We start from the raw sequence: 13437 nt of genomic DNA, 5'->3' as shown, positions 1-13437 counted from the left end.
AGCTGAACATTAAAGACAAATATTTAAGATGAATTTATCACCACTGGAAACCTCCAGCTTTATAAACTACACCAAGAGTTATTACAATGCCTATTTTGTCATGTTTAGGATGTTACCATGATTGTTCTGTGATATTCAGATATGCTGCCTCTGCACAACCTACAAGTGCTGTTACAAATAACCACTATATAGTTTACAGAACACACATAGATTATATACAGAGTACATAAGATGCAGACCACATTACTTACTCCACTTGTATCATGTTGCACTACACCTACTTCAGTAAGTGCTTTGCAATGCAGAGAATATTAGCTTTGATGGTGGATAGTGCTGCAAAGCAACTGAAAGGGTTTCAATGATCCTCAAGGTATGTACTCTATATAAAATCCTAAAAATATATATGTGGATATATGTACATATATGCACACATATACATACATAAAATGAATGGCAATACGTACGACATAACAGTGGGCAGGGTTACAGCATTGATCACTTCTACCTCTAAGAGCATTACTGTTAACAATTAAAAAGATGAATGCTCATTATTTAAGAGCCTGGAAATACCTGCAGGACATCATCTATTGAGAACTGCTGCTCCTTAGTGAGTCCTTGTCTCTTTAAATAGCCATGGGCTAACAAATGAATCATTCTATCAGATAAATGCCATTTTTTCCTGTCAGCAGTTTCTGAAATGTCCTGACTAATATTTTCATTATGTAAGCATCCAAATTCCCCAGGATTTATGGTAAGGGAAGCAGAATATTGGAAGAAACTGGAATAATATTACTGAAACTTAACTCTGAGGTTCGACTTTATTTTTTTAAATTTTGCAGGGATTGCCAGGATTAAAATCTAAATATTTTTAAAAAAAATAAATCTCATGCTTTGATTATACACCTATGTGCACACAGACATATTAATGCACATAAAAATACATGTTTTAAGTGTGCTAACCTAAGTGTGTACCCTCAATTAAAAATATTAAGACACACAAATGAGAGAAAATATAAACATACTTAGTTCAAGAAAATGCTTTCATAGAAACAACTGAAGTTACTAGTCTATTTTCTGAAGAACTAAAGAGACTTTCCTCTTATCCTAAATTAACAAGTTCTTCAAATATGTCATATACCTATTTCAACAAGATACCCCTAATAACTGAACTCACAAACCACTGCAGGAATGTGTGGGCTTTTCATGTTGTTTATTTTTAAAATGCAATATCAAACATCTCCTGTATAATCACTTGGTGCAACTGGATGATTTTCTTAACTGAAACTGGAGAAGTCCAGAACTTTCATGTTAAAGAATTAGGTTCTATTTGCAGACTTTCATCAACTGGGAAGTATAATTGTTATACTGACCTGAAAAGTGCAGCCATAACGCTTAAAACTACAGGTACTTGGGGCATTAATACATTCTGACAAATGTGCATTCAACTGTAATAGGAAAAAAATGTGAGTTTTGGCAAAAAGACTTTTGCATGATAACATAAAGGGCAGAGGTTATCAGGTTTGTATTGTGTGCCATTTGCAGAACATACAACACACATGTGTATATTTTCTCCAGTCTGATCTCAAGTGCTAGTTCTGTATATACACATATGTAAACCACACGCACATGCCAATACAGTATACAGTGTGATACATTTAATATACAGTGAAACTTCTACCAAAGACTATCTCAATAGGCAACCCAATTTTAAAAACCCAAAACAAACAGAAAGAACACACTCTGCAATTATTTGATTTCATTTGTCTTTAGTGAATGGCTAATCTTTTCCCAAAAAGTGATTTTTTTTATTTTACTGGTGCTCTGAGCAAGTCTTAAGATCAGTTTCACTGTAGTAAAGTACATTTTTTTTCTAATCCTAATTTCACGAGGAACCAACTTTTCAAAACATAACATGCAATTCTCCGTGCCTAAATTTAACAGTTAAATTACACAAAGACTAAACAAGTACTGCATGAAACAGACAAAGAGTTTTAGAATAGATACAGTTCAATAACTTTAAGAAAATGCAGTACACAAGATTAAAACTGATTAGTAAAATGCCTGCATTTGTCACAGATTGAGATTTAGTCCAATATTTTGGATTATTACAAGCACAGACCACTTTTCATTCAGAAGTAAACCAATTTGCAGAAGCATATACATATATATGGACAGCAGCAGCACAGGTGGCAGCAGCTGGATGCAAACTGCCTGAAAGTTGGAGCAGAGAGACATTTTTGGAAAGGACAGCCTAACAAACAGTCTCTTTTCAAACCCAGAGTCTGCAGTTTCTGTTTCCCACAAAGCAGACAGGAGCCAGAGCCTGGCTCCTCAGCTGGCATCCCCCTTCTGGGCTGCAGAACCCCATCTGAAATTCCCACACCTTAAGCCCCACAGGACTCAGCTCATCCACCTCCCTGGAAAGAAGTGGTGAATCAACACTGCTTTGAATGTGTAGCTCTGGAACAAGCAAGAGAGTCTTTAAAATCTCATACTGAGATGCCATCAGCCACTCATCTCTGATTCACAACTACTGTGTTCTAAACACTACCTGTAGAAATTCACAGTATCATTTCAAAAGACATGTAGTAGAGAAAAAAAAAAACAAAACAATAAATAAATAGGGGACATGTGGTCTAACAGGTTTTACAAGAACACCACGTTTTTCAACTTCTCAAAACCAGAAGTCTGCCAAAGAGTTATGAATTAAATATGAAAATTGCCTTTTATTCTACAGTAAGATATCCACTTGTACACTACAGAATTTTCTCAAACTGTTAAGCAGGCATTTTTCCATTTTCTGCATTAGACTTCTTGTCCCTAGTCATGCAACCAAGAAATACACACATTTTCACAGTATTAGAAAAAAATTAAGCAACATACAGCAACAGATGATGCAGGGCAAAGGGCTATTTAAAGTTCTGTTTCTACCCATAGTTTCAAACCCCATTCTGCCTCTGTGTGTAACAGCCCAGCCTTTAATGGTGCAGTTCTTACAAGCACTCAGACACACCTCTCTGAAAGTAACTGCTGAAGTCAGGGTTTAAGAATAAGCCAGAGTGCTCCAGAACCAGGATCCAATCTTGGCAGTAAGCACTGGTAAGGTTGGCCAGTATATGTATTTTCTCTTTTCTTAACAACTCTGTTTCTCTTAATAAATACAGTATCTCTATGCTGTATTTCATTATCTTGGAGGAAAAGACTGGACTAAATTTTGGCAGAAGTCTTATGTGCCTTCTGCACTCTGCTACAATTAATAATTTACAAGTGCAACTGAAAAATGGTATGAATCCAGCTCAGGAAGTAAATAGCAGAGGAAAGAGAAAAGCTCATCCTCAGATCAGAAACTTCACATTCCTTAAAAGAGGCTTACTTAGGGATGAAGACTTCAGTAAATTCTTCTCTATCTTTGGCAAGTAAGTTCTACTTTTAGGGAAAAATTAAGTACCTCAATTTTGACAGACATTACTTTTATCTTTTCAGGTACAAGAACACATATCTCTTCAAAACAAGGCTTTGGGTTTTTTTCAATCTACATATTACTGGAAGCTTCTATACAGTAGAAGAAACCTTTATATGCATTGTTGATCTGCTGTGCTCTACACCTCAATCTCACACCATTTCTCTAACTATCAGTTACTATTTTTCCCCCAAAATTTAATATATTTAATCATAATTTAAGTTTTTTTCATGAAATTACACATCTATATGATTTCTGTAGTCTTTACTAGCTCTTGTCAACATGCACTGAGTTTTAATTGTGTATTTTTTATTTTAATATAAGCTAACTACCCCAAGATGCTGCTCTGTGGTGCTGAGAAGAGGGAAGGGCAGGGGGAGAATTGGTAAAAACAAAAGCAGGAAGGACATGCGCTAGTCTTGGACAAGCCAAGTGTAATAATGACTCAAAATTAAGAAATTGTTTCTTTTAAAATAATTTTTCAAGAAATTATTAAAAATATTTGAGTGTTATCACACTTAACTGTGTGGTAGAAAAAGCTTTTCCTTAGATCTCACATTTTAACAAGGAAATGGCTTCTGGCAAAATTCTTGCGAGATCTTACTAAAGACATTATTTAATTTCTCAGCACAGCACTGGGCATGACTCCTTACCTCGCTCCTCATCAGTGTTTTGACACTGCATTTATGGGGACAGGAAACCATGACACACGGGCAGTCTGTATCTTCATGTTTCTACAGAGGGAAAAAACCAAACAAACCACAAATCAGATCTTCCTCTTTAATTAAGAGAGGGTTTACCTGCAAAGAAAAGCATCCTACAATAATTAAAGATCCCACAAGATTTTTTTCAATGTTATTCCCAATTGCACAGTTACAGAACTGCAATGTCTCAAACATCACTTTATACTTTTCATGGAGGTGTTGATATTCTAAAGCAAAACCAAGGGTTCCTTGTGTTTTCCCATGCAAAGAAAATCTATTTGCTTACCCTTTTATTGGTTTTACTTCAAACAATGAAGCAGTAGTCAAAGTTAAGTTTAATCCCCAACAATTACTCACAAAATTTGGCATCTTTAAGAGAAAGCAGAACCAGTGCAGATGCCCTTTCTAGTAAGGGTATATAGTACATGGAAAAGTTAATCAGAAAAGTACACTGCCCATTCTCAGAGATTCTCTTTCCTATGTATGGATATTCCCTTCCAATTCTTTTCTAGTTTTGATTCCCAAACACCTGATTCTAAGACTCACTGTTACACAGCATGATGCTGGGCAGGGATTTTAATTTGAACCCAGATGACAGGTATGTCAGCATAGCTGTCAACCCTACCACCCCAGTGAGGGAAGAAAGTCAGGCCCAAGAAAACTGAATTTACATTTCCCCTCAGTTTTCTCAACAAAATGAAAAATCCATTTCTCGTCAAGTGACACGTCCCATTCAAATTGAAACACACTGCTTCATTTCTGGTACTTAGGAAAAGCAAAGGAAACAAAGCTCTAGTTTTTTATGCCTGTTAGAAAGGGAAGAACAAATAGCATGCCCTTTTTGCTCAGTAATCAGGTCTATTTTTTTTGAAACAAAACCAAGACAGAAAGGAGATCTGATCTCCAGGATGTGGAAGGCCTTGGTCAGAATTCTGCCACTCTCTGAAATGGTGTGCAGGCCACCAGATGCTGTCCTGACCCACCTACCCTGCCATGCTCCCATGCACACCTGCTCACTTGGGCTGTGGCACAGTGACAGTGACAGGACAGTGACAGGGAGCCCTGGGCTGCTCCTTATCCAGAGAGCTGGGACAGCTCCTGAGCCATCCTCAGTCTGTCCCCACCAGGGTATCCAGCCAGGAGCACTGCCAGGAGCACTGCCAGGAGCACTGCCAGCCCCTCTCCTCAGAACAGCCTGTCAGGGTGACAGCAATGCTCCTCTGACAAGCAGAGTCCCACAGCATCCCTCCTGCTCAGTCGAGCTCTCACTGCACATCTGGAATTGTGCTGAAGGGAGACATCACACACAACCAGGTGACTCTAGGAACCCTACACACTTCCTTAATTATTTATAAACTACAAAGCCAGAAAAGTAATACTCCCTTCTAATGTTCATTCTCTAATTTTAATTCCCTAACCTGCCCAAACCATCTGACAAAGGCTGTGACACCAGGTCTTGGTTCATGATAAACAGGCAGCATTCAACATCTCAGCATTCTGCCCTGTTCTCCTCCTTGCTCCACATCCCAGGGCTCACCCACTGAAGCCATGGCAAGCCAGGATATACCAGAGTAACCCCAGTCCAGTGGCAGAACTCTCTCCCTCCTAATCTAAATTCAGCCAGCTGAGCACAAATCCAGTACAAACCAGGTGATGCCACATGCAGGGCTCCCAGCACAGATGAGTGCAGGAGGATTTGAACAGGGCTCCCAAAAAATCCAGTGCCACATTAGGAACACATCTGGCTCCAAGCAGTGATAGGGAGGAGAGACAATGTCTGGGCTCTTCCCAATGCTGTCCCAGCCAGCTCAGCTGAATTTCAGACACTGGGCAGAGCCCAGATTGCCCTGGCAGGCTCTGGGTTATGGCCAGGGTTTCAGGGAGGGGCCCAGGCACAAAGCACTGCTGTCCTTCCAGATCTGCCACACTACTGCTGTCCAAGTATCAATTTTACAAGACAAGCACTTCCAAGTATCTTTGTGGATTATACACAGAAAAATACAGTAATCCAGAAGCATTTCAGACTACTAATTTCCATTTTAACAATGTACCATCTTTATCTGTCAGGAGGTAGAGGATGGAAAAGGTAGGTTTGTGACAAAAGAGAAACCCTAAATTTCTAGATAGTTTGAACAAAAGACATTAACAAGCTAAGTCACTGAGTGAGCATGCAGGCAAGACAAATGCAATCTAAAAAAGCATTTTACTGACATTGTTAACTTGCTGGAGTCTGCCTCCAACAACGGGGATTTCCTACCCCATGGGTCATGGGATTCTATGAAGACATGAACCACATGTTCTCCAGTAAAATTTTTTGTTTCCATTTGCATACCTTTTTTCTCAGTCTGCTCCCCCTATCTTCATTTTCAGTTCAAGTCACTGAGGCCAGCTTCAGTCATTATTACATTAGAGAAAATTCTAGAACCCAGAGATGAATTCAAGTTCATCTCTAAAAATCCAGTTTTGTCAACGGGGTGACAAAACTGAAATGAGAAGTCAAAAGGAACCTAACAGTACCTAAAGGGGCCTACAGAAAACCAGAGAGGGACTTTTTACGGGGGCATGTAGAGATAGGACAAGGGAGAAGGGCTTTAAACTGATTGAGGTTTAAATCAGATATTAAGAAGTTCTAGACTGTGAGGGTGGTAAGGCACTGGAACAGATTTTCCAGAGTAATAGTGGATGCTTAATCCTGGAAGCATTCAAGGCCAGGCTGGATGCGGTTTTGAGCAACCTGGTCAAATGGAAAGTGTTCCTGCCCACAGCTGAAGGGCTGGAACAAGAATGATCTTTAAGGTCCCTTCTGAGCCAAATTATTCTGTGATTCTAAGATTCAAATATACAGTGTCATTAAGTCTCTGACTCTTATTACTGAAATATAGTGAGGTAACATTTTAATCAGGCCACAACAAAGAAGCCCATCTGCATTTCTATAACCACTGAAATTTTAAAAACCTAGGAAAAAGTCCCAAAAGTATCAGCTAATCTAGTTTGCAGAACATAGTTAAAACTCACTGATTGTTAATACACCAGACATTTTTTATTATCACTTTTTGCCTTATGCCTATCCCCAGCCTAACCATAATTCTGGGAGAACAATATCCATAACCTACCTAAATATACTTTCACCTCTATATCAGAACATACAAGAATAAATGCAGGGTAGACTTAATTTTTTCTGTGTATTTTCATGTCTCAGCTGCCTTATTCTAGGTAAGGCACAGTTATTGAACTACTAAACCCTGCAGTCAAATAACTGAGAGCCAAATCTAAGCCACTTGGCAAATTTCTACCTATGCCTTTCTGTAACAACATCTCCAAGCAAACAACACTTCTTATTGTTGTCAGACTTCACCTAACAAACAACACACAAGAATACAAACGAGAATTTTCATCACTTATTACAGTAAGAAGGTGTGAGATCCAAGACCACCACAGAAATTATGCAGACAGACTTTTTTTTTTTAAATGCTAAAATCATCCTAGGATAGATTCAGCATACTATCTTTCAATGTGAAATAACACAAACACAGTCAAGTTACAATTCCATGTGTAAAGAAAGCATGACTTTCTCAACCTCTGCTCTGTAATTCTAACCCTCAATATGCTGCCTATCTGATGCCAAGAACAGCATTAACTCATCTTAGGCCACTGCTGGTTATGGCAAGGTACAGTTTGCTTTTACATTCTTCCTTTCCTTGCACAATGGGTTTTACATTCTTCCCTTCCTCCCATAACAGATCACACAGCACCCAAGAAGGATTACATAGAAGATGCAATTTTTCCAGTCAATTGCAATGCTTATGCTTTTCATGTACAATATTTGATTGTTATTATGGTATTTGCATTTATTACTTAAATTGTAAGAAAATCTAAAAAGCATAGCAAAATTAACTTCAGTATCAATGTCAGGCAGTGGATATGAACTTTTTAAAATGCAGTATCTGAACATCAGAATAAAAAAAATATTTCCTATTCAATGCACTTTTTTCCCATAGGAAAAAGACATGTTTTGAAAGTCAGCCTATTTTCCTTTTTGAATTATTAATTCTGGCTGAGAGGCCAAAATTCTTTTGGCAGCTACAGAGAAGGACAAGAAAGTTGTTATTATTCTACATTAATGTAGGGAATCTTGATGTATATGCACAAGAAAATACTGTACCTGCAACATAATCATTGGGACTTGGCTTTTACAGTATTTACAGGTTGTCTCCCGGTATTTACAGGTCTTCTCTACATGGTCTGGCAAATCTTTTCTCAGTATTTTTTCTTTGCAATCAGCACGAGGACATGGGAGTTCTTCAAACTGACAATCAGTTCTCAAATGCGTCTGAAAGATGAAAAAAAAGATAAAGTCAATTAAGTTTTGTGCATGCCTTCCATCCTTTGAAGACATCCAACATTAAATAACTTCAGAACCAAAGTAAGGAGAGTTATTTTGTGAACTGCATCAAACAAGAGCAAACACTGACAAATTACTCAGGAAAAATTCTACACAGGCTATTCAAAGAAAAAGTAAGCACTCTTTTTGAAGGTATATTATAAACATAGATACTGCTTTAAGTTGTTTAGGTACCTGAGCTTGCTCACTCAAAGCATGAATCTACACATCTCACAGCAAACTGATGTGCAGCCATACCATACAACTGCTGAGTTACTGAATTACTGCTATCTCATTCCTTCACCAGAACAGCTACAGGTTATTTTACACAACCCTGGAGAAGCCAAAGGTTTAATTTCATGCATAAACACCCCATGAGAGGATTAAGACAAATAAAAACACACCGAAATAGAAATCAAATTTCTTACATTTGTCAAGTACACATTAAGATTCTTCACTATTTTATTTCTCCTTGCAGTTTTCATTTGGTTCATCCATTTATATTTCCCAGCCTTAGTGCCAGACAATCACATATATTTTACAATTCCTTACAGTTCATTAAAAAAGCTGTTTCAAAACAATTTAAATCTATCATAACATTTATAAATCACATTAACCACCAGTGAGAGCAAGTTAAGAAACTGACTGATTTTAATTTGTAAGAATTTTTTCTTCATTCTTTAACTCAAAAGCTTATCACTGTTAGATTATCTTACCAGTAATTGACCCAAAGATAGCTGTTCCTTACAGCCCTTGTTTTCATTTCTGCAGTATATTTGAAGGGCAAGTAGTTCTCTCCTGCAACAATTATCTTTAAATACCTGAAAAATCAAAGATCACTTTATTTTAGAAACTGAAAACCACTCAAGGATATGCAAGTTCAAATAAAGTAGAAGCCATGCAATTCAGCTACAGCAATGTCATTCCATCCTAGCTTTGTGTGCCAAAAATAAAATCCTGCTATTCTATTTTCCTAGAATGTGCACAACACTGTGGCTCCTCCACTGTGAAGCAGCTCAGTGAAAGAGTATTTGGACAGACACTCTACTCCTGTTTCAGTTTTACTATAAATACAATAAAGGGAAAGGTACAGGAAAGGACCAAATTTGCTGCTATTTGCTTGCCAATATTAGACCTGCAGAAGCTAGAACTGTCTCCACTGTTTGGGGAGCTGCTGTATTAGGCACAATACCATGAGACAAAAGAGACTTCAAAGCACAGTAGTTGCAAGGGAAGCATTTCATGGATGGTGGTCCCAAAATTACTAGATTGGTTGGCTGGAATACCTACTTGCACTTCAGTGGTAACACATAATGACAGATATTTCTAAGGTTTGGGATGGAAGGAGGTTTTTTATTTCACAGATAAATGGGCTTTAACTGTCTCTCCATTTTAATGCTTATAAGAACTTTCAGTGTTTTTTGTCCACAATAAAATTGAAAGAAGTTACAAATAGAGAGGTTGGGGTTTGAGTTTTATACCTTTTATAGGAGATACCCCATAAGAGACAATACAACTGAACTCTCAAGAAGCCAAATTGAGAAGGGCAGGAACTCAAGAGAGAAACAAGAATTGAAAACCACTGCTGTTATTTTGAAGTCCAAAACCAGAGAGATAAACTTCTAATTGCTTTTTAACTGCTTTAATAGCCATTAAGAAATACCTTAAGAACCAAGCCCAACCTATGACTGCTTCTCTGATAAACAGACTCCTGTGATACTGTGTACACTGCAGCACTCCTGTAATTATAGAATGGTTCTGCATGCTAACACTTAACCAAGAATTATGATCCACCTGCCCACAGTGACTATGAATCTATCCCCAGCATCAGTGAAGAAGGGAACACTGCAATCCCTCTCATCTGATCTCATCTGACACAGGTCACTGATTCCTATTTACTTTTCAGAAGTGTGTGGGAAGTTTAATGAATCAACAAGTCTCATTTAAATAATCAATTGGCTATGCTGCAGCATCTTGTCCAAAGTAATTCACAGGGTTAGTATGCAGAGTTTTGCTGCCTGAAGATAAGGTAAGAAGACAGCTTCTAAATTTTTTCAGACTATCTAAAAGCATTTCTGTGATTTAGCATTCTGTGGGAAGAGAGGTTTCCAGTTTCATGAAAAACACTGATTTGCACAGTTATTCTAACAGGTATTTAGTATACAGTGGCCTTCTTGTCTTGTTTTAAAGATATTTGAAGTTTCATAACAAATGTACATATTTATGTATATTGAGAGCCAGAAAGTCAGAGTTAAAAGAACAAATAAATTAGGCATCATGATTATTGGTCTGAGCTCATGGGGAGTCCAACCATGACAAAACCAAATTATGCTGAGCACTGTTCAGAGAACTGCTTTGGATTAAAACAGTGATTAACACACCTATCAACCTTTTCTTGAAAATGGTTATGAACACAAGTATTCATTTAGGCAAGAAAGACTACTAGCACAAATAATCTACTGAACACTTTAGCAACAATGTAAAAACACATAAACCATGTAGTAAGCCAAGAAGTTTTTCGACCTTCAACATTTCAAAGGCAGCAAAAAGTTTTGATATGACAAACAGTGAAGAGGGTATCACTGAAATAACTTAGGCATATAAAAATAATCTGATTCCATTACTATTACTGTAACTCCCCATTGTCCTAATTCCAGTGAGGTTCACTGAACACCACACTGAAGAAGAGATGAGTGAAACAGCAGTCACTGGTATACACCAAATCTGTTCACCTAGACTGTCACATCCCTGCACCTACAGGAGATAGAGTATTTCCCTTCTTTACAGGAGATGGAATATTTCTTACCATCCTCTTGGCTGATGGGAGTACAGCTGCAATGTGCTGCTGCAGCTCCCAGCTTTGAATACGAGATGTGACACCTGTCTGGACGTTTTGGGATGAAGCTGACATGTTTTCTACCATGAGGTTAACAGGAAAAATGAGCCACCTACCTCTATAAAATGCATGGCTTAAGTTGCATGACAAATCTACCTCTTTAGGCAGCTTATTAGGTTTATGAAATAATTACCACATAACAGTAACACAACTTGTGTACATGACACAGTTCAATAGGCTTGAATAACAAATGATTTTAACAATACCTTATCTTTTACTATGCTTTCTTGACATGCTGTACATTTGGGACTAGAAGACCTGAAGAGAAAAGAGAAAAACTATTTTAGCTCATCTGAATTTTTGCAGTACAAAAATTTCCGTTTATGAGGCATTTAATTTTGAATATTCAGTATATTCTAAAACCATTAAAAGTGGATATAGTTCATTATAAGGAGAAAATACAACACTATATCAATAGATTTGAACATTTGAGTTTTCAGTGGAAAGTATCTGGCATTCCTAAAGAAGTAAGACCACCACAATGTCTCCAGACAACTGCATAGTGGTTTTCAAGTTGGCAAAATTCATTCCCTATTTTTCAATCTGCATCTGATCCAAAATTGCTGTCACTCCTCAGTCTTTGCAAACAGGCAAAATACTGTTTCTTCAATTATTGTTTCTCAAACTATACCTAATGAAAATTTACTTTCTTTGACAGTCAATTATACATCCTTTTAGGGTCAAAAAGTATTTATGTCCATCTCCTTCAAGTCTTTTCTGGTTTTAGCAACTGCTACAGATGTTTGCTGTCCTTTATCTGAACTGCTGCTTTGTAGCTGTCTTGGTAAACTAAATACCAAACTTGTGACCTCTTGGACAACAGGCAGAATCAGGAGTGAGACAGACTGTGAAGAGGAACTGGAGTACAGAAAACCTGAGTTTCTACAGCTGTTTCTGGCTCTGACCTGCCAAGTGTTGCAGTGTAAATCCCTTAAAATCTCAGAATGGATTGGGCTGGAAGAGAGCAAAGCTCATCTGGTTCCATTCCCCTGCCATGGAGAGAAAGACCCTGCACCAGACCAGGCTGCTTCCTTCCTTTTTAGCTCCTTTTCCCACATAAAATGGAAACAGTCAAAATTACCTCCCTTGTAAAGCACCGAGACGAAAAGCACCAGGTAAAAGCCGTGTGAATTCTTTCATAAAGCAACTCACTGACAGGCTACCTAGCAGCAGTGCAAATCAATGCAAAAGCTGAAAAAGTTCAATCATGTTATATAATCTCTATGGTTATTTCCAATCATCACACTGCCTTCTGCTCTTCAAACCAACCATTTTGTGTCTCATCACATTTCTGAGCACCTTAAGTACCTTGAAGCTTCAATATCTGTAACGCTTTTCATAAGTCAGAGAAAAAAAAAGAATTAAACTACATCAGGGCATATAGTGTTTAATACAATGTCATGCTTTCCTTGCTCTTACTGAATTCACTCAAGCATCCAGCTTGCTTTTTCAAACTACTCTTGCATACTGAGCAGACATCTTTACTGCTGGATCTCCACTAACTCCCAATTCCTTGTCCTCAAACAACCCTGGAACAGAAACTGCTAACATAATTAGTGTGTTTGTGTATGCAGCAGTGTATCAACACTGAATGAAAAAAAAATGTACCAAATGCAGGACCAACATAAACCTACTTTACCTCCAATTTTATAGCACACTTTTTATTAAAAAAAAAAAAGAAAAAAAAAGAGAGATGTAAATTTTATTTTAATACAGGATTTGTTTGCAACAAGCACTTAAATAACCCAATGGCCTTAAGTGTCCTTTTCAGTAACAGACTGGCTGGAAAGTCAGGAAGATAAAATTACACATATTCTAGCTACATTGTAATAAGCACATGTGCATGTCTCACAGCAGGGAAGGAAAATTGCCCAGACTCTAGGAATGCCAAATTGTTACTGCTTAGATTGTCAAGGATCTGTTCTGTCCACCTGTGCACATCCAAGCATGGCAGGTACTTGGTTTTTTGCAGTCACTGTCGTTAACATGTAAGAAT

The 13437-nt window shown here is 37.7% G+C and overlaps 1 protein-coding gene across 11 annotated transcripts in view; it reads right to left on the bottom strand.

Moving 5' to 3' along the window:
• The window catches only part of TRAF3 (TNF receptor associated factor 3), a 70352-nt gene that overhangs the window by 19215 nt on the left and 37700 nt on the right, over window positions 1-13437 (bottom strand). For 7 of the 11 annotated variants that reach the window (XM_056493186.1, XM_056493184.1, XM_056493181.1 and 4 more), the window contains 5 exons: window positions 11648-11699; window positions 9262-9366; window positions 8327-8494; window positions 4114-4194; window positions 1371-1445 (listed from right to left, as the gene is read on the bottom strand). In XM_056493186.1, the coding sequence (XP_056349161.1) occupies window positions 1371-1445; window positions 4114-4194; window positions 8327-8494; window positions 9262-9366; window positions 11648-11699 (481 nt within the window). The remainder of the gene's footprint in view (window positions 1-1370; window positions 1446-4113; window positions 4195-8326; window positions 8495-9261; window positions 9367-11647; window positions 11700-13437) is intronic. The other 4 variants (XM_056493190.1, XM_056493189.1, XM_056493191.1 and 1 more) reach the window with 1 other exon arrangement.

This window comes from Oenanthe melanoleuca, chromosome 5, assembly GCF_029582105.1.
Source record: "Oenanthe melanoleuca isolate GR-GAL-2019-014 chromosome 5, OMel1.0, whole genome shotgun sequence".
Lineage (NCBI taxonomy): Eukaryota > Metazoa > Chordata > Aves > Passeriformes > Muscicapidae > Oenanthe > Oenanthe melanoleuca.
This window is presented reverse-complemented; position numbering and strand designations above follow the sequence as displayed.